The following is a 25,326-nucleotide window of genomic DNA, read 5'->3' on the forward strand; positions in this document are numbered from 1 at the left end:
CACAAACGCACTTGTGCAATTCAATCTGAAAGACTAGCTAGAAGCGTAATGATGTTGGATCTTTTCTGGGAATTATATTAATCACATTCGAATAAGGCTGCTTTACGTAAACCACAGTCGGTAGCAATTCAAATCTACTGTCGCTAACTGTGGATTAAGTCATTATGATCTGAATATTAAAATACGTAATTGCCGTGTAAGAAATAACCGTGTATAAGTGAGCTCATTATTTGAAGTAAAGATTGGGAATACTGCTTTCACGATTAGATTCACGAACTTAATTATCTTTTCTTGCTTTACTTATCTCTCCTGTGACCTACCAATTCGCCAGTAACTGTTCTAGTCGGGGGTTTCTTTCAAATTGTCGTATTTTCAGTTAAAAAATATGTTACTTATGACATCGAGTTGCAAGATGTAAATTAGTAAATTGAACTTTATTAATTACCACATAACTTATGGTTTAATGTTTTAATTTGCTTCGTTTACTCGAATACAAAGATGTTATAAATTAATTTAAATTGGGGTTGTGTATTAACGGAATTTCTTGAGAAATAAATTTTATTATTCCGGAAGATGTTCCAGTATAAATTTGAGTTCAAGATGTTCTGGAGAACTTCCAAAGTTCTTCCTGGCATAATAGAACTCATGAGATATTTACCTCTCACTTATAATATCTGGCAATAATGAAGAAAAATATATGTATATATAGTCATCTAAACCCTCTACATCATTGTGCAGAATCGTTTTGATTAGCAAGTATGCATTGTAGGCGGGAAATGTTAACGTCGTTACATCCAAAACAGACTAATAAATACGTGTGTGTCTGATATAGTTCATTATCCGAAATAATACGTCCAACACCGTTAGATCAAATAAATAAATCAAATGTAGTTAAACATGCAAATCACGAAGGAATAACAAGAATCACTGTGGTTTTGACCGAGTAAAGGTATTGGCGAGGAAATCATCAAGAGCTCGGCGGAGAAAAGAAAAAGTCGGCCGTTTCGACCGCGACGGAATGTTCTGCCGAGGGCCTCGATCTACAAGAACACGTCAAACGGGCAAGCGCATAGTTGCCCGCTGCTTGTTGCGAGTCGGGAAAACCAAAACAAAAAAGAGAAATTGCCTATCACATTCGTCGAGAGCGAATGGGACAACTCACCAAGGAACTCGAGAGGAATAAAAAGGAAGGAAAGAATAAGGGAGGCTCATTGTTCCGAGCTGACCGAGCGTGACACGCCGGCAACGAGGTGTATACTTCCTATTATACAGACGACACGCAAGGGGCAGACTAATGCTATACACTGACTGCTTTGTGGATGATGGGGGGTATTTTCACGGATGAGAAGAAGGTGGTGTTGCACGCAGGGCCTCTTTTTTTTGTGTGTTCCACCTTGCGACTTGTATAGAGATGGCCCTCCTCACTTTCACGAACGCTATGCGCACTTGATGAATGGTCCCTTTTTCTCCTTTTGGTATATGTTGTTTGCCACTTTGTTTCTGCCGTTTGGGCCTTTAAATTAGTCTTTCTTCTGGCGTATTATATTAGTCTTCTTTTCTTCTTTCCTGCCCCGATTCATAATTTACTACACTCCGACTCGAGCGTCTTCTTCTTCTTCCCCATGTGGAGATAAGATCCGAGAGCGTCGTCTTATTCATTCTTCACTCTTGTTAGTGTTAGACCGACGCCGGTTGCTGTGGTGTCACTACTAGAATACAACACATAGCTGAGCTTCGAGCTTTACAATGGAGCTTTTTGTTACGTGGCGTCGAGAGCGGTGCTATATGTGCCGGGCTGGCTGCATATATAACGTCTTGTTTCGGGTTTGTCTTCTCCGCTCCCGTCTTCTGTGTGTGTATACCCCCCCACTGTCCCGCGTCCCCCGCCTTGATGAATGACCTAACGACTTGTCGTTAGTCGTCGTCTCCATCTCTTTTGTCGTCCGGGTTGTGCTGTAGAGCCGGAGCCTTTCCCTCTATGCAACATGCCCCGTAACAGACGGTGCGCTATATGTGCTCTATATGGCCCATCCCATCGAGAGTCTTGTTCTCTCTAAAACTGTTTCTTCACTGTCATTTATTTGCGTTTTAACGACTGGCACTCGACCAATTCTCTTATTTAAACTGACGATCCTCAGAAAAGGGGAAGGAGAGGCAACGGGCGTCGACACATTTCCGGAATGATTGTGCGAGGCCAACAGGGGCAATAGGCGGCCATAGGCGGCAACAACGGAAGAAAAAAACAACGAGTGATGTATTTGCCGTAAACTTTATACAGCGTAGCACATTGCTGTTTTAATAAAAGTACTTCAATGAAAAGGATACCTATATACCGTTTGGATTGAATTGAATTGACTCATTAGATGAACAATAATTGGCTATCTTAGGTGATTGATTTCATTGAGAAATATTCATTGAAATCCTAATTTCGCTTATAGCCCCGCCTCTATTATCGCGTACTGCGTGATCGAGTAAATGAACATTGATCGCATAACAATAAATAATTTAAGAAATCTACTTAGAGTAGTCGAGATTGCATGATTTGCTAACCGCCACAGGCTTACTGTAGGTTACTAAGTGACATCTCTTAAAATGGAGTATAATTTTATATTTTGGAACGATTTCCAGTTCATTATAGCTGTTCTCACCAGCTGACATGACAGTACGATGAGTGGAATCACACATCATCAAATGTGCGTGATTCCATTTTCTGGGTTGGTACTGTCATGTTGAAACAAATTTGATATAATCACAAAATAAAATGCATTTACTCTCCTTAGTTACAGATGGTGATGAAGCCGTTCTTAACGTACCAGCTAAACACAAATATAAACATTCAAGATAGATCAGAATTTTTTTTTTTTAAAGTTGAATAAGTCACTGAAATAGCTCATAAAATTTATTATATCATATACAGTACCTGTCGTTGGAATTGAGTTAATTTATTTATTAGTTGAACAATCATGAGCTTTTTCGTCAGGAGATTGATGTAATAGATTTCTGATTAAAATTGAGCTTCGCGCAGAGCCGCTTATTTTAGGATGTGTTGCTGCGGAATTGAGCCAATGAACAATGATCGCAGTACAATGGATAAATTGGATATTCAAGTTGGGGTCGCTTGGGGTGGGCGAGATTGAGCGATACAAATCAATTGAAAGATCGAAATGTGGGCGTCCTCATGATTTATCTGATAACTGATGTGATGTTTATATTTTGGTACGATTTCCAGTTACAGTTGTACAGTATCGTTGGCTCGTTGCCCGTTATTAAACATGCAATTTTGAATTTTCAACCTCCAATTCACCGGGAATGTGATAAGTATTGGACGTCTTATAAGTCAATGCGTTTCACTATCCGCGACCAGTTGATCAGGTGCATGCGAGATAGGCTAACTTTGCTGAACGAAACAGAAAATTCACAAAATTTAATACCGATATCATACTAGTTACAGATGGTGGTCACGCCGTTTTAAGATTTATACAAGAGAAATTAAACACAATCGAGGCGGAGAGGCACAATAATATTTTTACAGTTTTTAAATAGTCTATGCCTAATCTGTCTAATCTGTCCTAATCTGTCTATGTCTTTCTAGCAGATTCTGACAGACTCGTGAATAACGTGGCAGAGCGGTGATGATTCACTTTTCTGTTCACCACACAAATACAGAGTGTCCCAGACTCTCAGTGCAAAAGTTGCACAGACATAATCCATTTATGTTAAGGGGATTGAAACGATCAGAAATAACACAACCCAGTTTCAAAGTAATTTTCCGCATCTACGCAATAAAGAATAAACAGCTGATGCATTGGCTGCAATTGTTACACACTATACACCACATTTCTGTTCGATTCATTAAGCCTACCAAACGTGATGATATTTTAACGTATCACGATTTTTTTTTATCGCTGTTTTTATAACATATTGCGTGATTGAGCACATGAACACTGTTCCTATAACTTTAATTAACTTCGAAAACATACTTGGCACAATCGAGATTGCTTGATATGGTAAACAACAGTGGTTTATTCTGGTGGCCCACACTATAAGTCGTAGAATAAGTTTATTGTTTAAATTCTGGAACCAATTCCAGTAAAAGCTAGTCTATTTTACTGGCCGATGACTTGACAATGTCTTAACATGAATTAGGGCGATGAGTTGAAATGATTCAATCACCTATTCATGAATAATGATGAGTCTGTATAATCAGCCAGATGAGTGAATAATTAAAGAAATATGAGTAAAGTATATCGCTAATCATCCTTAGTCACAGTTAGTGTGGTTAACTTCAACTGTGATTGCAAGAAACAATAAAACTCACTCAAGGTAGAGTTAAATTCAGTGATTTAGAAAGCGTAATAAGTGACCTTAATAGCTCATAAAAAATAATATTGTGTACCTGTCTTTTGAATTGAATTTACGATACATTTATGATTAAACCGCTATTATCGTTATTGCGGTTTGGAGTTAGGGAAGTGGTCAATTTTCTGGGGTGAGGGTGGTGCAGTCGAGGAATCGATTATTTATTTTTTTTTTGGGGGGGGGGGGAGAGGGGTTTTACTGGGGAATTATGTACCAAACAGAAATATTATTATTTTCAATTAAAACTTATTGGACTTTGAGGGGGGAGTTTTAACAGAAGGTGCGCTATATGTGCTCTATATGGCCCATCCCATCGAGTCTTGTTCTCTCTAAAACTGTTTCTTCACTGTCATTTATTTGCTTTTTAACGACTGGCACTCGACCAATTCTCTTTATTCAAACTGACGATCCTCAGAAAAGGGAAAAGAGAGGCAACGGGTGTCGACACATTTCCGGAATGATTGTGCGAGCACAACAGGGGCAATAGGAACGACGGAAGAAAAAAACCACGACTGATGCATTTGCCATAAACTTTATACAGCGTAGCACATTTCTGTATTAATAAAGGTAGGCCTACTACAATGAAAAGGATACCTATACCGTTTGGATTGAACTGACTCATTAGATGAACAATAATTGGCTATCTTAGGTGATTGATTTCATTGAGAAATATTCATTGAAATCCTAATTTCGCTTATAGCACCGCCTCTGTTATCGCGTACTGCGTGATCGAGTAAATGAACAATGATCGCATTACAATAAATAATTTAAATAATCAACTTAGAGTAGTCGAGATATCTTGATATAACAACTATCCAAGATTTATTAAGGGTTACTATACAATTTATCTTAAGACACAACCTAAGTTTATATTGCTGAACGAATTCCGATATATATTTAGAGTATTTTCACTAGCCGTGGGATTATTTAGAACGATGGATAGAAGATAGCAGCTTCCTTCCTTCCTTCCTTCCTTCCTTTGGCCCATCACGTGAAAAGCTGAAATTTTTATTGTTTTTTCAGCCATGATGCAAATTGCTAGTGATTATCATATTAAAATAAAAGTTTAACCAAGACTTTATATACAGTCACTATTCTAGTAACAGATGATAATGGAGCCGTTGAAACGATGAAGCAGGATGTTATTAAACATATTCAAGAGGTTATTAGAACAATTATTTAGATAGTTCAATCACTGATTAAAATAGCTCATCAAAATAGTATGATAGTAAAAGAGTATGATGGAATCAAATTTTTTTTTTTTTAAATTGTACAATCATGACCTATTTTGTTGGGAGATTAATTTAATAGATTTCTAATTAAAATTAAACTTTGCAAAGCGCCGCTTCTTTTATGATGTGTTGCTGCGGAATTGAGCCAATGAACAGTGATCGCAGTGCAATGGGTAACTTAGAAATTCAACTTGGAGTTGGTGAGATTGCGCGAAACAAATCATTTGAAAGATCGAAATGTGAGCGTTTACACTATATATCTTAAAACAGATGCGAAGTTTATACTCTGGTACGATTTCCAGGCCGTAATCACATGTGGAACTTTCAACCTGAAGCTCACCGGTTCTGTTACTTTTGAATCGTCAGGGTGCCCGCTTACGATTCACAGTCCGTGACCCCTAAATCAAGTGCACAGACAAGCCAATCTACTTGAACGTAATAATAAAACATAAAATTTAATACATTAACCATACTAGCCACAAATAGTAGCGACGCCGTTTTAAAATTACCTCAAGAAGCAATAAAACACAATCGAGGCGGACAGGCACAATTATTTTTTACAGTAAAATTAGTGACTGTAAAAGCTCACAATATATTATTGTAAAGTCTATGCCTAGTGTCTTTATATAGCAGATTCTGACAGACACACGAATAACGCGGCAGAGCAGTGATGATTCATTTTTCTTCTCTACCCAAATAAAGTGAGTGTCCCAGCACAATATCTGCACAGACATCATCCACTTTAACAATCAGAAATGACATATTGATTATAACCCAGTCTCAAAGTAATTTTTCGCATCTATATAATAAATGACAACAGCTGAGGCATTGGCTGTAATCTAACACATTTCTGTATTATCTAAGGTATGTATAATGAATATACCTGTCGTTTGAATCGATTCATTAGGTGAACAATAATTGCCAACCAAGCGTGATGATATCATTTTGAATCATGATTTAAATTACAAGTTTAGCTTATCACCGCTTTTTTTACAACATATGGCGTGATTGAGCATATGAACAGTGTTTGTATTACATTAATTCGATTCGAAAATCTACTTGGCATAGTCGAGATTGCTAGATAAGGGATATAACAGAGGGTTTTAACAGTGTTCTAAACTATAAGATATAGAAAGGGTTACGGGTTTATATTTTGGATCTAATTCCAATAGAGTTGAGTAATCTTCGCAGGAATTCGTATATGACAGATTGAGGAGAATGGAACGGATAATAGTTCTATCATCCAGCACATGTTTTGTCGAAATACGAAATTCCCGACTTTTTTAACGAATGAATCGAAATTCAGTTTATTAAGTTCTTTGCCATTCTCAATTACAGATAGTGATGCTCACCTACAAATTAGTCTGCAAGAAACATGAAACACAATTTAAGCGAAGATAGGTTCAGTGATTTTTACAGTGTAATAAGTTACTTAAATAGCTCATTAGAAATTATATTCTCATACCTGTCATATTGAACATACGATTCATTTATGAATAAACCGCTTTTAACTTTTATCGATTTTGCGGTTTGGATTTAGGAAAGGGGTCAATTTTCTGGGGGTGGGGCAATCGAGGAATCGATTATTTCTTTTTTGGGAGAGATGGGTCAATTATCACGCAACATATTGCGTGATTGTACACATGAACAGTGCTCGTATTACATTAATTAAAATCGTTGACATATTGGCATAATCGAGATTGCTCGATTTAGTAATCAACAGAGGTTTATTATAATTGCCCACACTATAAGTCTTAGAATAGATTTTTTGTTTATATTCTGGAACCAATTCCAATATGATTAAGACAATTTCACTGGCTGATGCGTATGAAGTAAGGTAGTATGGAAAAAGTGGATTAACTTAGTTTAGCGTTCCAGTTCCGTCTCCACAATCACCCTGCTTAATTGCATCAGCCAGTTGATTGAATAAATAATGAAATATCAACCTATAAAAACCATAACCCTACTCATTCACAGATAGCGAAGTTACTTTCATATTGGATATCAAGAAACAGTGAAAAACATTTAAGGCAGAGATAGAATCAGTGATTTAGGCAACATTAAAAGTGACGTAAATAGCTCATAAAAATAATATTGTTTACATGTCGTTTGAATTGAATTTACGATTCATTTATGATTAAACTGCTTTTAACTTTTATCGTTTTTGCGGTTTGGATTTAGGAAAGGGGTCAATTTTCTGGGGTTCTGGCAATCGAGGAATCGATTATTTCATTTTTTGGGGGGAGAGGGGTCAACACGCAACATATTGCGTGATTGAGCACATGAACAGTGTTCGTATTACAATAATTTAAATCGAAAACATATTAGGCATAATCGAGATTGCCCGTAATGTTAATCAACAGAAGTTTATTATGGTTGCCCATACTATTAGTCTAAGAATAGTTTTGTTGTTTATATTCTGGAACCAATTCCATTCTAGATGAGTCTCACTGGCTGTGCGTGTTAGAATACGGTCTGGAATCATAGAAATGACCTTGATTTCTCATTAATTCTGTTGATTTTTCATGGACCTCTTCAATCACATTCAATTAACTAGCCAGATTAATCAACCAGAGCCAGAAAGGAAACAACAACTAATAAATACGGTAACCATACTCAGTCCCATATAGCGTGGTTACCTTCAAATTGGAAATCAAGAATCAATGAAAAACATTTAAGGCAGAGATAGAATCAGTGATTTATACAATATTAAAAGTGACGTAAATAGCTCATAAAAATAATATTGTCTACATATCGTTTGAATTGAATTTACGATTCATTTATGATTAAACTGCTTTTAACTTTTATCGTTATTGCAGTTTGGACTTAGGGAAGGGGTCAATTTTCTGGGGTGGGTGGTGCAGTCGAGGAATCGATTATTTATTTTTTTTTGGGGGGGGGGAGAGGGGTTTTACCTTTTACCGACGGGAAATTATATACCAAACAGAAATGTTTTTATTTTCAACTAAATCTTATTCCCTCAACTTATTCGGTTATCGTTTTAAGCAGTTTTGGGATTTTGAGGTGGGAGTTTGATTTTTTATCATTTTTTATTTCTATCGATATCGCATTAATCGCATGCTGATTAATAATAAGAAAATTGGACAAGTGTAGTGATGTCGTCTGCTAACTGCTTTCGTTTAGTTTTGAGAGTTTAGACCACGAAACATATGGCCATATGCCAACAAAGTTTGAGATGTAAAGAAAACGGAACGAAAAGTCTTTTGAAAACGTGCGTGGCTGCACGAAAAAATATTGAAAAAAAACAAGAACAAATCAAATTACGGAAATGTGATCGTCTCGTGTGATGTGTCTGGTTTCTGGTATCGTTACTCTCCGTGCTCTCCACTCGATGTTTTTTGGCGGGTAAATAAAACTAAGAATAGAAATGCCATGATTATATGGGAGCTTAAATAGTAAAGTAAAACCTGTTTTTAAATTCTTGAAATGTTATAGTTCCTGATGTGTAGCACATGCAAGCACTCTGCCGATGTATGACATTTTGTTTGCACAATGTAACCTTAATTTCTTTTGTGCAGATTTGAGGCCAGAGCCAGCCATTGGAACAACATGATACACAAGTTCTGCTTGTGCTGAGTCTGTCTCACCTGTCATCACCAAATATCTCAGCATCACCCCTTAGGTAATGTTTTTGGTAACTATTATTTCTCGCTGCATGACCTCCTAGATATTTTTATTGTTGCATCACCTGCATAAATGCAGTGTATGGCATTTAAGCTTTGAATTGACCCATTTATTGACAATTAAAGTTTACCACCATTGTCTCATTTTAAACTTTTCCTGACTTGTTGTGGTTTTTGTTATTCTGTGAATAGTTCTCATAACCTATTTTTATTTTTTTAATTAGATACACAGCATCCCATTGTATTGAAAAAACTACCGATGTCGATCGAGTTAAGGGCCTCTCTTTTCCTCCTTTCTTTCAATGTCCTCGTGTACGCTCATGTGAATGTGGGTGTATTCACGAGGACACCCTTTACCCTATCCCGTCTGGTGTAATTGAACTCTTCAGCGGATGGATAGAGCAACTGAGTAGATGCCTGGCTGTATTTCCCAGGCATTAAGGTAGGAAAAAAATTGTTCTTTATTCTTTCTTTTTGGCAATTTTTTGTGGCGTTCATTGTAAATCGATCGTTAGAACAGAGTACAGACTACGTTTAAATTCGTGAACTAGGCGGTTGACTGCAACTATTTTCTCTATGATTTGTTTTTTCTCAGCACTAAAAATCTCATTTGTCGAACGAATGCGCAGATCAGGCCTGTTTTGGTACCTTACAACTTTTTCTGTTAAGCAATCCATCACATTTGAAAATATTTGAACTTGAAACACTTGAAGCAAAGTGCAACAAGACCATTTTTTGACAAGGAGGGACCTGCCGCCACACCGGTACCTCCTCGTATAAGGAGATTCAATAACATTAGCATTATGATTAAAAACCAAGTTTCGCTTAGTGCCGCTTCTTTTTACAATACTTACAATTAAAAAATCTCCTTAAATGGCTGAAGATTTTTACTGTATTACTATGTTCAAGAAATTTTTACAGACATTTTTCATTTTCACGAGTGTCTAGGTCCAAATGAAATAACCCAGTCTCGCCCAGTCTTAAAGAAATTTTTCGCATCAACAAAATGTATTCGTTAGTACTATTCTTTCTGAATAAATCCTTGCTGTCTGTGCAGTCGGGGCCTTTCCTCGTTGCTCGCGCCAGCCGCTCGAGTCCCGTGCCACGGCACTGATTAGATGATGGGGCAGCTTAGCATCGCGGCATCAACAGCAAGCAAGCAAGCAAATATAAGCGATTGTCGGTCTATTATATTCAACAAAGCTCCACTCTGCCTCCCATCACCTCCGCCATGTACTGCACTGAGATATTCGCGTGTATATCCTATGCAGCCCGCCGCCCGTCCTATATAGAGTTGCACGACCCCATCAGTCAGCCGGCCCATTTTACCGGGTCTCTCTCTCCTTCCCACTTTGCGCTGAACTCTGATGCACGATGACGAGCAGGGGATACGTCATGAAATGGATGGTGTATAATATATGGAGATTAAACGGCTACGAGCGTGTATATATCCTGTGTATAGGCGATGCCTGATGCACGGCGCCCTAGAGTTGGTGAGGCTGGCCCGGATTTATATCAAACGCCGACTAAACGGAGTGAACGGTTGAGGGCGCGATCCTGTTCAAGGGGTGGGGGATAGGCCTCTCTCTCTCTCTCTAATAAAACGGGGAATAAGGAGCGCAAAGCACAAGTCCCACTAGGATACGCGGTCCTCCCGGACGTGTATAATCCAAGTCATTACGGACGACATTGAGGAGCAACCAAGCGACAAATCGCTCCGATAATTTGATCCTCTCAAATCATTTTTTTTTTCTCTTTTTTCTCCCTTTTGGGCGAGGCTTATATTTGCTTTCTCTCTTGTATTTTGTATAATAGGCCCAACTGAATGTCGGGTCGGCCTTCTATACTAATATGCATTATAGCCCCCTCACTCTCTGCTGCCTGTATAATAGTGTGTGTGCGCTGCCGGAGATGAGTTGTATATATTACAGCTTGGAATATTATACACAACAGCAGCAGCAGCAGCAGCAGCAGCAGCATTGATCTGCCTATTTAGTTGGCTCCATTTCATTCGCTAATTTGTTGTGAATCAGAGTATTATGTTCTCCCGAATTATTTGATTATATAGTCTCTTCGAATGCCTGTGAGAGAGAAATTCAACAAGCAGATGGACAAGAGGGAAAAAAATATGGAAAGTGGCCAAGCGATGGTACGGGTCAAAGAGACAACTTCCGCCGGCCAACGTCACACACATTTCTAGATAAGAATTTCCATTTGAGTTATGGACGGCAAAGTGGAGAAAGACGAACTAGTGAAATGTCAAAGGGCAGCGCGAGTAATAGAGCGAGCGGCACAGTGGGTCAAGCCCCATCCATCGACAGAAAAGAATACATCCGCTCCTATATTTATCTCCCACATACAGAGCAGAGCTAAAATGGCCTAATACGATGCGGTTAAGGGGCAAATGAGGAGCTAGTTGGCTGCTCTACTCCTGCACCGCGCTGCACCGGCTTCGAATAGATCCTCAATCAGCGCTGACTGCCGCTGCTGCTGCTGCTGGAGGGACTCTATACATCCATAGAGTTGGGTTGTCGGTGAGAATATAATATAGAGCCGGCCCTATACATATACGTGATGGGTGTTGTATGCGCCTCATATGTGTGTTGTTTGAAGAGAAGTGTTTGAAGGGGAGAGCGGGCCGCTTTGTCTCTGCCTCCTCTTTTTTTTTGGCCGGTAATGAGGACAACTTAATGACTTGCTGTACACGTTGACGTTGATATATCTCGTTTTCCAATTCGCCGCACCCGCTCCTGCACCGTGGCTCTGTGAAGAATATAGCTGTTGCCTTTTCCTCTTTGCGCTTCTTCTCTGAGTTCATCGCTGGATCGGTGTGACTCCAACAACCAGCACCTCCTCCGCTTTCACAGGAAGACGATCGTCTTGTATTCTGTTTTGACCGCATATGTAGTGCCGCTCCCTCTTCGCTCTTCTCAGTGCGATCAGTTATTTGACCGTGTCAACGGCATACGTCATAACTATACACCCGCAAAAGTCCTTTTTCTATGTATAGGCATTACTCCCTCGCTTCCATTCGCAGGATACGACGCCTATTAAAATCTTTGGTTGGGTTGGGTTTGTGATTTAGTTGAAGGCTCATCCTATTTGCAAGTTGGAAGAGTCGGCTGCTGTGACTGGATGGATAATGGCAAAGATCAAAGGAGAATAGAGATCGATCATCTTACTCATATATGTCATGCAAGTCAAAGTAATCTGGCTGCATGAAACGGCCGGATGTGTATTATGGGATGGCAAAAGTTTTCGAAAATGAGGCCAAACAACTTTGTCGTCAATTGGGGATTTTCCTCGTACATATAGGACTAGTAGAGCGCGAGAGATAGAGAAAGGTTTATAATATATAAAACACAAGGAGATGGCACAACTAATGAAGAAGCCAATCAGAGCGCTCAACTGAATAACTGCTAGGCTGCTGTTGCTGCCTTGACTCACCCTTTATCTGTTTCCTATTCTATCGGCGTGGGCAGCTATACCTTCACCTTTAGTATGACGTCATTGTTTTTTTCTCCTACGCCTTACAACTCTTGGGCTCTCTGATGTGTCCCTTGTAGATCTCTGCTTTATGGGCGTACGTGACTGTATAAAAGAGACGGTAATAGCCTGCCCAACCCATCCTAACTCGCGTTGTACCTCTTTCTGATATCCCATCATTCATTATTTGATTGGGTCTGGAAACTTTTGGCTTCCGAAAAGGGGTAGTCTTAATTATATGTTAGGCTCAGTAAAATTTTTTTTCCCCGAAACATGTTTTCCCAAACCTGTATGTCGTAGCTGAATACTATCAAATATTGGGTACGTATGTATCCCTTCCGCGTACTATACCAACCGTTTTCCCTTTCACGAAAACTCATTTCAGCAACTTTAAGGCTCGTATGGTTAATTTGATATGTATTTTATTCATTAATTTGTATTCAAAAAAGTGAACACGGATCTTAAGTGCATACCAATTTGGGAAGCGCAAAATTGTTGTAACTCCGTGCAAGTTTGGCGCATCACGTGAGGACTTATTTACTCATAATTTACAGTCTAGCTTGTGAAAATGATAATATTGATATTCTAGAACTAGTTCCAGTCGAATTAGGAAATATTAGTCTGACGTTCAAGCACAGCCTTCATACAAGAGAAAGCAAACACGATACCTTTGCTTTCCTCTGTATTGGGTATTGGCCATCGGGTACTACTGTCAAATTAATTTAATTTAGAAAAATGAAAATGAAAATCGATTTCAATAAGAATCTTAAGGCTGATGGGATGGTGAAAGCTCTGTGGTTCACTATCACTACAATTGTAATAGTATTCATCGATAGAGCACTACAGGATATATATGTCATCAAAATTAATGGGTTATTTAATGTTCAGTAGATTGTTTTAAAATAAATAAATTGCATTTAAGAAATCGGCAGCGAAATTGTTTCCGCTCTGAAATTTAATAATGTCCCTTCCGCGTACTATACCAACCGTTTTCCCTTTCACGAAAACTCATTTCTGTAACTTTAAGGCTTCGTATGGTTAATTTGATATATATTTTATTCATTAATTTGTATTCAAAAAAGTGAACACGGATCTTTAAATGCATACCAATTTGAGAAGCGCAAAATTGTTGAAATTCCGTGCTAGTATGGTGCATCACGTGAGAATTTACATACTCATAATTAACAGTCTAGCTTGTGAAAATGATAATATTGATATTCTAGAACTAGTTACAGTCGATTTAGGAATATTTAGTCTGACGCTTCAGCAATCCTTAAATCAGAATTAGCGAGGACACTACTCTTTGCTTTCCTCTTTAATTGATGCTATTGTCAAATTAATTTGATGTAGAAATATGAAATTGAAAATTGATTTCAATAACAATCAAAAGGAAAAGGCTGACGGGATGGTGACTTGGTGAAAGCTCTGTTGTTCACTCTCACTAAATTGTATTAGTATTCCACGATAGAGTACTACAGGATATGTATGTCATCAAAATTAATGGGTTATTGAATGTTCAGTAGATGGTTATAAAATAAAGGAATCGCATTTAAGAAATTAGCAGCGAAATTGTTTCCGCTCTGAACTTTAAGAATGTCCCTTCCGCCTACTATACCTACCGCTTTTCCTTTCACGGAAACTCATTTCAGTAACTTTAAGGCTCGTATGGTTAATTTTTTGTGTTAGTTATCCATTAATTTGTATTCGAAAAAGTGAACATGAATCTTTGATATATGCCAATTTGGGAAGCGCAAAAATTATTAAATTCCATGCATTCTTTGGCGCATCATGTGGCGTTGTACAAATTCACATTATACTGCCTGGCTTGTGAAAATGATAATGTTTATATTCTAGAACTACTTTCAGTTAATGTAAGAGTGGGTCAGGAAATAGCAGATCTGATTGAATCAAATCAAAGACCCAACCTTTTATAAGAGACCGACTCTTACGTTACGGTTGTTCTTGCAGCACTTTGAATCATCGAGTCCTGCCAACCCAATTTATTATCTAAAACGAATTCCGTACCAATAAGGTTAAGTCCACTGACTAGGTTGGAACGGTGATAGCTTTGTTGTTAACCCTTACTAAAATTGTATCAATATTTCGTTATCAGAGTGCTACAAAATGTATGTCGACCACTATCAAGGGTATAACAAGTGTTCAGCAATTAGTTTTTAAATAAAGAATGTGACTTTTAAGAAATGCCCCAAAATATGAAGCGAAATTGAATCCGCTCTAAACTTTATTAATGTCCCTTAATGTTCTTACTATGTATACCTTCACTTGTATTCCTTTCACAGAAACTCATTTTACTTAATTTGTTCGTAAAAAATGTATAACTAGTCCCAGAAATTATCATCAGCAAGGTTTATCAAACTTAAATAGCGTAGGCTTGCCAAATAAACGCTTACAAAATAAAGAGCGAAAAAATAATAGGCACCGATCTTTTCGCTGAGAAGATAGCGCGTAGGCTATTAACTAGAAGACGACCGGCATATAGACTCGATCCGACTCTTGCACAGGCTGTTTGTTGAAATGAGACTTGGCTTTTATTCATGTCAACTTTTGATCAATCATATCGTGTAGTTGTTCAACTTTCCATGATCAAAACAATTCACGAGTTAAACGGCTATTTCGGCTCTCACTTTTCACAGGCAGCCCTAGACGCCAGCGTCTAAACTCTGCTTGCCCATCGAGCCTCTTTCAAAAACAACTTGGCAAGAGCAGCAGCCCTACCCGTGTCTTCAATCTCGTCGTTTCGCACCGTCTCTCTTCAACTTATTGCTGTTATCAGTACAATAAGTTGAACGACAGGTCTATACTGCGCCCTAATCACAAGTTAACGAAGGCTGTTGTTGACGAAAACCGTCGCCCCGTGCCCGACAAACCCCGGTTCGTTATAATCTTCCACCGCGGTCAAAGTTTGTTTAAGCAGTTTTCTCTCCGGTATATGTCTTGGAAACGCCGCATTTTCATTCCCGTCCGATTCTATTCCCAATCGAATGTCGAGCAAATGTTGTTTGGGGGCGTCCCAACTTTACCGCTGGGCTGACACACAACAAGCGAAAGACAGGATCGTTTTCTCTTCTATTCAAAGTTGTTCGTCTTTCTCGTCGTTACCATCTTCTTCCCTTCTATTATCCGGCGCATTCAAATTCTTAAATGAACACTGGCGGTTGATCTAAACTCGTTTGATTGTCAGTTCAGGGATGAAAAGAACGCCGGGAAAGAGCCAATATCTGTCCGAGATGATGTTTGAAATAGGCAAATAAATCGGCCGCATCCGGAGTAAGAAATTGCCGGTTGGGGGAAGTCACACGCTCCGGCATCTTCCAATTTCAATTGGCAAACGTCTGTCATACACTCCAATACTAATACCCAATATGTACATTTACACATTTAACAATCTAGCGCTCCTTTCATCTCGTTTCCCGCTAGGCCTTGTGTGCATCTTTCCCTGTGTGCACATGTCGAATTGATTTGTGTGTGCCCATCTCGTCTTGCGCGGCGTCAAGTGTAGTGCATGAGAAAGTCGTGTCTGACCGAGTGGAAAATTGGAGCAACACCAGCAGGGGGGGACAACAACAAGCCTGTGACACGCACTCATCTCCGGCCAAACGAAATAGATCGCTCTCTCTCTCTCGCGCCGTGTTTGTGTGAACGATCCTTCTTTTTCCTCTATATCCTCGCGGGACGGTGGAAATAATAATATTCTAAAAAAAAAAAATCGGAAGAATGAATGGCAAACTCCCAACACCAGGAATAAGAAATAAAATAAACTGCCCGGCCTATTTGCATCGACTAATTGAGCCTCTTTTCTGTGGCTCCCCCCTCCTGCGCGCCCGTTCCTCCTTCAAGGCTTTTTCAATCGGTCTGTTTGTTCAACTATCGATTGATCCGATTATACTCTAGGCCTAAACGTATATAGGCCCAGTGTATATGGCTGTAGCTCTTGCATATTATAGAGCACAGTGTTGTATAGAGTGAAGGAATCAATGATTAACCGAGCCAACATCAACGTGTTTTGTGTTGGGAGCGTGTCGAGGCCAACACCAACGTAAAAAGGAGGGGGAAAAAATCACATCCAGTCGAATGAGGGGAGGGTTTCAATAATGTAGTTTTATATATATATATACAGCTTATCAGTGAGAAGCATACACACACGTGCACATCACACACCGCAAGCGACTTTTCAGAGAGAATAAGCGACAGCTGCCGGAGCTGTTGCCCGGGACGACGCAACGGCAGTCGGCAGCGACCGTTTCTTTTGAAATGCAAATCAGTGGCGATACGATACGTGTGCCCCTCTCTGTGCTCTCCCTGTTTTACAATCGCTCATCGTCCTGCTTCGACCACCACCCTCCCTTTAGTTGGGACCCATCGTCCAATTGTTCCAGGTTTAACTGGCCGCTAGTCTCGCTCGAGCTATAACTGGCATTCGTCTGATAATGGGCAGAAAAGCCCAGGAAGGTTAGGTCAGGTCGCCCACCAGCACTCACTCAAAAAGACTCAATTCCCCTTCCACACAACGCCCACTGATATCTCCGCAATCACCGTTTTCCATTCCTGGGTTAAATTGACCTACAAATAGGAGGCGAAAAAAAAGTGACAGGAAAGTGCCTGAAGCCCCTACCAAGTCATTTGGGTCTTTTTTTTATTATTATTATCATTCTAGCTCCTAAAACCCTTCGTGTTGTTTGTTCTTGACGTTTTGTTGTTTGTTTGTTTGCTTCGAAAAGAGGAATCGAGTTGGCCACGCCTATTTTCCTTAGATTGATTAATGGATGGGCTCGTAATCAAGCCATCACACTCGCACACGTCACACAGACTATTCTACTATGCCCACCCTGCTTCTCCAAAAAGTCGACGAGCCCAGGGATTCGAGAAAGAGAGAGAGAGCTGATAGGGGAATGACGGCTGACGATGTCGACGGACCGGTTGAACCACCCCCCGGTTGAAATGGCAGCGCTAGCCGAGCGCGAGAAAAGAGCTGGAGCGCACAAAGTCTGCTGGAAACGGGTAGATTGACACGTGTAATCGAAAAGCTAGTCAAAACATCAAAAGAAAAAGGAATTAATACAAAAAAACACGGTATCAAATTTGGACGTTGATGAATAAGAATACTTCCAATAGGTTATAATAATATAGTACAAATTGTAAAGGATAAACGAGTAGAGAAAGGAGGAAATACTGTGGAAAAATGAAAAACAACCAACTAGCCTGTTGAGTAATTGATTCGGGAGGGTAGAGCCAATTTTCACAGAGGTCTTCGAGGCCAAACGTTCTTGGTCCGAAGCGTCTCGATTGCCATAAGGAGCTCGTTGACCCGATCTGCCATTGGTTTGACGTGCGTTTCAAACCACTCCTTGGCCGTGTTGGTGTCGTACACGGCGTCGAAGGACGACTCCGATTCTCGCCTCAGTGAATCGAAACTGGTCTGTAAGTAGCTGAGCTCAGTGCCGATGCCAGACAGGTGAGTCGGGCTGGAAAATTGCTTGGCCAAATTGTAGTCGGTCAACCAACCACGTACCACGGAATTGTTGAGCACTTTAGCGTACTGCTCCATTACCTATAAATCGCAACATACGGAATGAAGTTATTTAGCATTATAATTTATTGAGAATGAACGTTTACCTGGCCATAGTTTTGGATGACGCTAAGCACTTCCCAACCAGGGAAATTGCAACTGGGGTAGTAGGTTTCTTGTGACAATTGGAAAACAAAACTGCCAGAACAACCAAGATATTTCACAGCTTCTTGGTCGATGAAATGCAGGTGATTTTCTCCGTACTGTAGGAGGAGTAGATCCACAGCGAGCGAGGGGAATGCTGCCGGCAGTAGTTCACACAAGACTGCAAAGTGATCGTACCTATTTATTTTCAAGGAAAAAGATTATCTAGTTATTCGAAAATGAATACTATAATGCAAATAATTAATTACCTAGACCAGCCCGTCAGCATGATGCCTTTAAATTTGCTGATAAAAGCCGTGTCTTTATACTCATCGATGAGGCGTAACCAGGCCCGGTGGTTCTCGACGTGATATCGCACGCTGGTGATTTGTTGATTCGAGCCAGTGGCCCCTTTGAATGCGCTAGCTGCCCAGATGTTGTCGAAAACGTTCAAGTATTTGGTCCAAATTTCACGGTCCAGCTCGAGACTTGGCTTGTAGTTCCAGACGACAATATCCACCAACTTGCCGATGCCCGATTGAACCAGTTGGGATTCGGAGAAGGAGCGGAATTCATCGTCCCACATCATGGGCCGCATTCCTAACTTGTCGTTGACAAATTTCGCCACTGCTGAGACGTGATCTATGAAGAGATCTGAAGTAGACCAGAGTTTGGTGTTCATACGCTCCTGGCAAGCGTTACATCTGCCAATGAAGTAGACCTCATCGGCCCCAATGTGGATCCTTTTCGATTCTGGGTGCAATTTGGCAACTTGTTGCAACATTTGGAACAATAAAGGCAAAGTCTCGTTTTGAGTAGGGCAAATAGCCTATTAAATTGGAAGAAAAAAAGGAAATATTAGATATGGAATATTTTACAAGCCACTGTATACAGTATACACACCTGAGGCTGATCTGGTACTTCTCGTAGATGCAAGTGTTCTGGAAGTTTTAAAAGGAACTCCAGGTGCCCAAATGTTTGGATAAGTGGGATTATCTCCAAATGATTTTCTTTCGCCAACTGATTGATTTGGGTGACAGCTGCAGGGGTGTATGCATTGTGAGCAGGAGTATTTTCCAGGGAAAGACCAGCGTAAGGAAACATATCTTCATATTCCATCAAAATGCCAGTGGCCCCAAGTTTGGCTAGCAGTGGAAAAATTTCTTCAAAGTACGCTGGCTTGGGAGGTGCTCCCTTTAGATCCAAGTGGACTATCTTGCTTTTAAAAAGTGGAACATAGCTGCCTATTTGTTCCGTTTCCATGTCATCCAAGTCCATACTGTTGACAGCTTCGGGGTTACTAGAAGTTTGTGAACAATCAATTTTACGCTGTCCTGTCTCAGCTGTTGGCGGAACGGTCATATACCAACAGAGGGTTACTAATACGAAGATTATTGTCACAAGCCATAAAAAACGTTTGGCACTCCAATGCGTACATAATTTGACTAGAACGGCCATGACAAGATGACGTGCTTTGATACGTTAACAGTGAAAACTAAGCACTTGTACGCGAAATAGAAAAATACTTTGGCTTACATTATGCATTAACTGTTGCAACAAAAAAAACTGTAAAACGTTCACAAAGAATATCGAGCAAGCATAAAAATTGCGTTTCTTTTTCCTCTGATTTCCTTCGCAGCAGACGCTAATGGAGTTGCCATGACGACGATGTGACACGTTCAATCAGCTGTCTGAAAAGCGGCCCAACAAATGTCAGATTAGGTCGGAAGTTTATTCCCTTTCCGTTGATTATCAACAGTTCACTAACGGCTCTTTGTGACAATTTCAGTGAGAAACAATATGGAAGTGTGATCCATGTTCACACTCACGGAACAAGGATGATGGACCCGTCACCCATTTTGGAAGATATCTCAATTTCTGACGTCACTGACGAGAGGACGAGTATTTTGAACGAAACGAATGAAAACCAAAATAGTATTTCCAATGGGATTAGAGATGTAGAAGAGTTATCTCCTGTTATCTACAATGTGTCAGTAGAGAAACTCCAACATTTATCAATTGAACCTGAACTTCAAGAAGTTTCAGATCAAACAGACACATCCCACAATGACCAAGAAGAACGGTACAGTTTTGTTAAAAACCATGTAAACATATTCCTTCATTTAACTTATTATTTGCAGGTATAACAGCGTACTGGAAGAACGAAACAACTGTCAAAAAGAGATTTTGGAACTTAGAAGTCATCTCGTGAAAACAGAAGAGTATTGGCAACAGCAAATTGCAAGACTGAAAAATGACTACGAAACAAGGTTATCCAAAGTAAGTTTCATCATTTGTGAATGTGCTGTTGCTTTTATTATTAATTAAAAAATTTTGTAATCATAGGTTCAAAAGGAAAGGGACTCCATGGTTGTCAAGTATGCCCACAGCGAAAAGGAAGTCATTGTTGCACACAACCAAAAAGACAGCATGGAGAAGAAAATGAAGGAATCATTGAAAGAGCGAGATGTCATGATGGAGAAGATTAAAGCAATGAATAATGAGAAATCCAGAGTGTGCAATATGCTAGAAGTCAAGGTATAACATCTATTTAATACTTAATTCATCTGTAAATTTAAACTAACTAACTTTTAATTTTTAACTTTTGCTTACAGTCGAACGAGTACTTTGCATCGCAACGAGAGGTCGATAGACTGAAGGAAGAAGTCAATGCCAGGGAAATCAAAGTCCGTTGGGGTCAAAACAAGCTAAAGGCCGAAACTGAGAGTCATCAGGTAAAATAGCTGAAGCGTTATACTCGTATTGCAGTAAAGTTATCCTGATAATTTGAAACCTAGGAAACGCAATCAAAATACGAGAAAAGTGTGCAGCTGATCAAGCTATTGAAGGATGAAATCGAGGATCTCAAGCGCAACTGCAACGAAATGAAATCGAAACAGAGTGACGTCAAAGCAATCAACGACGCCCATTTGCTTGAAGAAAAGGCACGGCTCATTATGGACAAGCAGAACTTGGAGGAAAAGACTGCCGGCTACCAAAACGCGCTTAAAGAGTTTGAAATGGTCAAAACAAGACACACCCAGCTAGTTGAAGAGAACAGCGGCCTTTTGTCTAAAGTACTTTAATATTTGGTGAAAATGTATTAAATTTTTTGTAATAACTCTTTTTTATGAATTTGACAGCTACAAGCTATACAGAAAGAGCGGTCAGAACAGGAAGATAACATAAATCAACTGAAAGAACAAGTATCTCAGCAACGAGAATCTTTAATTCAGGCTCAAACCAAATTGGCCGAGATGGACGGAGTGCAAGCACAATTAGAATTGTAATACCTAAATATCTGGAAAACAAATTGATTGAAAGTTCTTAAATTTATTTTATTTTTCGTGAAAACAGCCAGAGGCAGAGAGATTCGAAACACCAAGAAGAACTCGAAACCATCAAGCAGTCCAACCTGGATCTGGAGGAGGACATGCAAAGGTGTCGGGCCAAAGAAAGTGAACTGCTTGAATTCACACAGCGACTAACTGAGACTAACGTTCGGCTCCAGTCAGAGTTGGCCACTCTCCAAGAGAAGGTCCGTTTCACTTGACTATTCAAAAATGAATTTACATAACAATCTGCGAAAAATTGGACAGGCACAATCGTTGGAGACTCAAAGGGATGAGATTCTTGTGAAGTTGGAAGAAGCCGAGCGCAAGTGGAAAAATGTCAAACTTGAATTACAACATGAACAAGAAAATCGAAGTGGCGAGGCCGCCGCCTGGACCCGTACCGTTTCGGAGAAATCGCGCCTTTGCGAAGATTTGCAAACGCAGGTCCGCGAACTACAGAACGAGCTGGCATCGGTCCGTAGAAAAAACGCCATTAATCTCAAGGTGTCACGAGCATTTTTTCGACATTATTTTCCCATTTGTTATTTCATTGGCTAATTTTTATTTTCCAGGAATTGACGCGGGAATTGAGAGTGACCAAGAAACGACTAGATCACGTCGAGTCTTCCTCGACCAATGCCAACACCACTCACAACAATGACGGAGTCAGTTTGGGTTCCAGAACGAGTTCAAACACTTCCATAAATACCACCGGCATCGTAAGCGAATTCCGTCACGGTTTATTTACCTTATTGGGGTTGTCTAACGGACTCTGGAATTGCAACAGGAACATCGAACCCCGGAGCATTCTCCGTCTCCCACTCCGGCTCCGGTCAACATGTCTCCAGATTGGGAGCGTAGCGCCCTCTTTGAAAAGATGGTCCGCGTCCAACGTGACAATGCCCGGAAGAGCGAAAAACTCGATTTCCTAGAGGAGCACGTCCAAGACCTTTTGGCCGAAGTCAAGAAAAAGAATCGAATCATCCAGTTTTTCTTTGCCAAGGAGGATTCGGGATCTATGGCCACCGAGGCTAGTGATCGGCACAAGGTGATTGGCCGTTTCTCATATAAATTCCTCAACTCACCCTTCGACTTTTACTCTTTACTAATAAGATAGCCACGATAGAAATAGTAGATCACAATTTTTCTTGTTTTTCTATCCCCTTTTTCATTTATTTGCTGCGCTTTCAGGACATGAAATTGATGTACCAGGTAAAATGTCTCAAAAATAATTTTGATTCCTTTTATTCTTCCGGAATATTTTAATTTGCTACATGATGCTTCACTGTTACAACTAAATGAACGTGGAATTTATTATTACAACTTTCTTTTGGTTTTCCCATTAGGCTGAAATGGCGAAGCACGGCGGCATCATGTCCTCCATGTACAATATGAAGACACTGGACGACGGCCTGAACTTGGAGCTGTGCCTGGAAATCAACCAAAAGTTACAGGGAGTTTTAGAAGATACTCTATTGAAGAACATAACGCTTAAAGTATAAACATGTCAGTATTATTCACTCGTAATTGTTTAATTAACGAACTTACTTTGAATTTCGCAGGATAGCTTAAGCACCTTAGGAGCCGAGGTGGCTCGAATCAGCCAGCAATATCAATCGTTGCTGCAACAACAACAAAAGCAAAAATAAAGGCGGATAAGAATGACGTGTATTCTCTTCGCATCGTGGCATCTCATCGTTTCGATCGTCATTTTTTGTTCATTTTTTTTAAATATCTATATCTCATTTCATTTTTTTTAAACAGGATAACTTAAGAAAAAGGAACCCTTAACCATCCCCCTCGCCCTACATTACTACTATGTTGTTGTTGCTGTTGTTGTTAAATGTGTGCAATCAGACGTTACGAGCCTTTATACCCGAAAGCATATCTCGAAAGCTTGATGTGTCTGTTTCTCTCAGTGTGAGGGTAATGTAGCGCGAAATCGTCCCTGGATTGTCTTGTAACGTGAGCGTCACGATGTCGCTTGCTTCCAGCTGACAACAATTTTTTTCCTATTTCTTTTTTCAGAAGATAGGAGCCGACTGAGTGTCTACGTTAGCTCCTCCTGGTCGCATCGCTGCGGAGTAAACGAGGTGGAAGTTGAGCGATAAAGACCCGATTCTTCTTGTTCTTGCAATTCTATTTTGGAAAAAAAGTTGTTCCAGAGAAAAGAACCGGACCGCGCTGACAGGAAGGGGGGATTGACTATCTGATGGTTTGACTTTTCACACTTGAAAGCGTCGGCTAGGATCCATCCAATCGACCGATTCCTTGCTCTTTTTTCTTCTTTCAACGATGTAGGAACCGGTATCAGATTTTAGTCGATCGGACGCGCGCGTTTCAGTTCGAATCCGGTTCGATTTTAAAGTCGAACATGTCGTAATAATGGCATCGAGATGTGAAATTTAGAAGCAAACGAGATTGTGTGTGGCGCGCTCGACTGATGGAATCTTTTCCGACTCTTCTGGCAATAGGCGGGCGGTAGAAGAAAGCTGGACGACGGCGGCACTTGACATGCTAATTCGTCCCATCTTCCCTTAGCTGTGTACTCGTATCCAATATCATGAATATGATAATCTGCCATGGCGGCCCCAACGCGGATATAAAGATGGAGAGAGAGAGAGACGTCTGTGCTGCTGCCAGGTGATTGTACAAAAGAAGAAAAGAAAAAGAGTCATCATCCTAATGCCGACCGACGACGGACGACGGCCAAAGTGGGGGGATACATCCAAGTTTGTGAACGACAGGTAATGATTAGCGATCGTACGCATTCTGAATGATGATGAACAACACACGGTGGGGGAGGAGGAGGTATGGAGCTAAGGCAAATAGTTGCTCCTTTCATTCTCCGAAGTCTAAATATATACTCACGAACCAAGGGAGCGCCAATGACGGGAAATAGTAGTGTAGCTAAGAAAAAGAAAGAAAAGAAAGAAAGAAAGAAAGAAGAATAGAGCTGGAATAGAGTTGAGCAATCTTTCAGTTGTATGTGTAGGATGGGGCTGCCAGAACGATTAGACTAAATGCGGATCACGCGGATACTTTTGCTGGCGGCCCGGGTTATGTGTGTGTGCAAGAAAGCTATAAGTTATAGACTATCTCTATGGTTGTCTGTACTGTGTAACAAGCCAGCCAAAAGAAGAAGAAGAGAAAAAAAATAAGAAGAAAACCAAACATTCACATGTAATATACGTCGGTAGATATATGCACTAGCTATAGCCGTCGACTGCCGTGTCTATTAGTTTGTGGCTTATTTGGAGAGAGGCAGCAGCCATCAGCTGCACATATCTGCAATGGGCGGTTAGAAATATAAATAAATGAAAAAGAAAAGTGGAAAGAAGATAGCTGCTAGTGGTGGTGCGCCTTGCATGCGGCGAGGAATGATGGAAAATGGCCGTTTGTCATGTGTCGGTGATAATGAATAGGCCGGATCGCCAAATGGGCCACTAACTGGCGCTCGGGGGAAAAAAAAAAGCTCGTCACACAGAGCAGTGTAGTAGTTTGTGTGCGTTTAGATGCGCATCAGCCATGCCAACTTTTGAAAATAAACAGAAATACAAGGAGAGAGGATGATTTTCGTCTGAGGGGGAGGAGCTTGC

At 40.2% G+C, this 25,326-nt stretch overlaps 2 protein-coding genes across 3 annotated transcripts; one reads left to right on the forward strand and one right to left on the reverse strand.

The window, feature by feature from the left end:
* Positions 1 to 17,735: 17,735 nt before the first annotated feature.
* Positions 17,736 to 20,031, reverse strand: LOC124320749 (hexosaminidase D-like). Its single transcript, XM_046783633.1, has 4 exons — positions 19,296 to 20,031; positions 18,662 to 19,221; positions 18,356 to 18,590; positions 17,736 to 18,290 (listed from the first exon to the last, which is right to left on the reverse strand). The coding sequence occupies exons 1-4, from the start codon at positions 19,848 to 19,850 to the stop codon at positions 17,979 to 17,981; spliced, it is 1,662 nt and encodes a 553-aa protein (XP_046639589.1). The 5' UTR covers positions 19,851 to 20,031; the 3' UTR covers positions 17,736 to 17,978.
* A 3-nt stretch (positions 20,032 to 20,034) lies between these two features.
* LOC124320748 (coiled-coil domain-containing protein 186-like) lies at positions 20,035 to 23,614 on the forward strand. 2 transcript variants are annotated; one of them, XM_046783631.1, is made up of 14 exons: positions 20,035 to 20,114; positions 20,182 to 20,475; positions 20,534 to 20,672; positions 20,739 to 20,930; positions 21,008 to 21,127; positions 21,191 to 21,469; positions 21,536 to 21,678; positions 21,750 to 21,930; positions 21,992 to 22,231; positions 22,300 to 22,446; positions 22,515 to 22,775; positions 22,919 to 22,939; positions 23,074 to 23,223; positions 23,290 to 23,614. In XM_046783631.1, exons 2-14 carry the CDS (start codon positions 20,231 to 20,233, stop codon positions 23,374 to 23,376), a joined length of 2,205 nt encoding a protein of 734 aa, XP_046639587.1. In that variant the 5' UTR covers positions 20,035 to 20,114; positions 20,182 to 20,230; the 3' UTR covers positions 23,377 to 23,614. The 2 variants fall into 2 exon arrangements, with proteins under 2 accessions (XP_046639587.1, XP_046639588.1); XM_046783632.1 differs by lacking the exon at positions 22,919 to 22,939 and having other exon boundaries at positions 20,071 to 20,475.
* Positions 23,615 to 25,326: the final 1,712 nt, after the last annotated feature.

This window comes from Daphnia pulicaria, chromosome 1 (genome assembly GCF_021234035.1).
Source record: "Daphnia pulicaria isolate SC F1-1A chromosome 1, SC_F0-13Bv2, whole genome shotgun sequence".
Lineage (NCBI taxonomy): Eukaryota > Metazoa > Arthropoda > Branchiopoda > Diplostraca > Daphniidae > Daphnia > Daphnia pulicaria.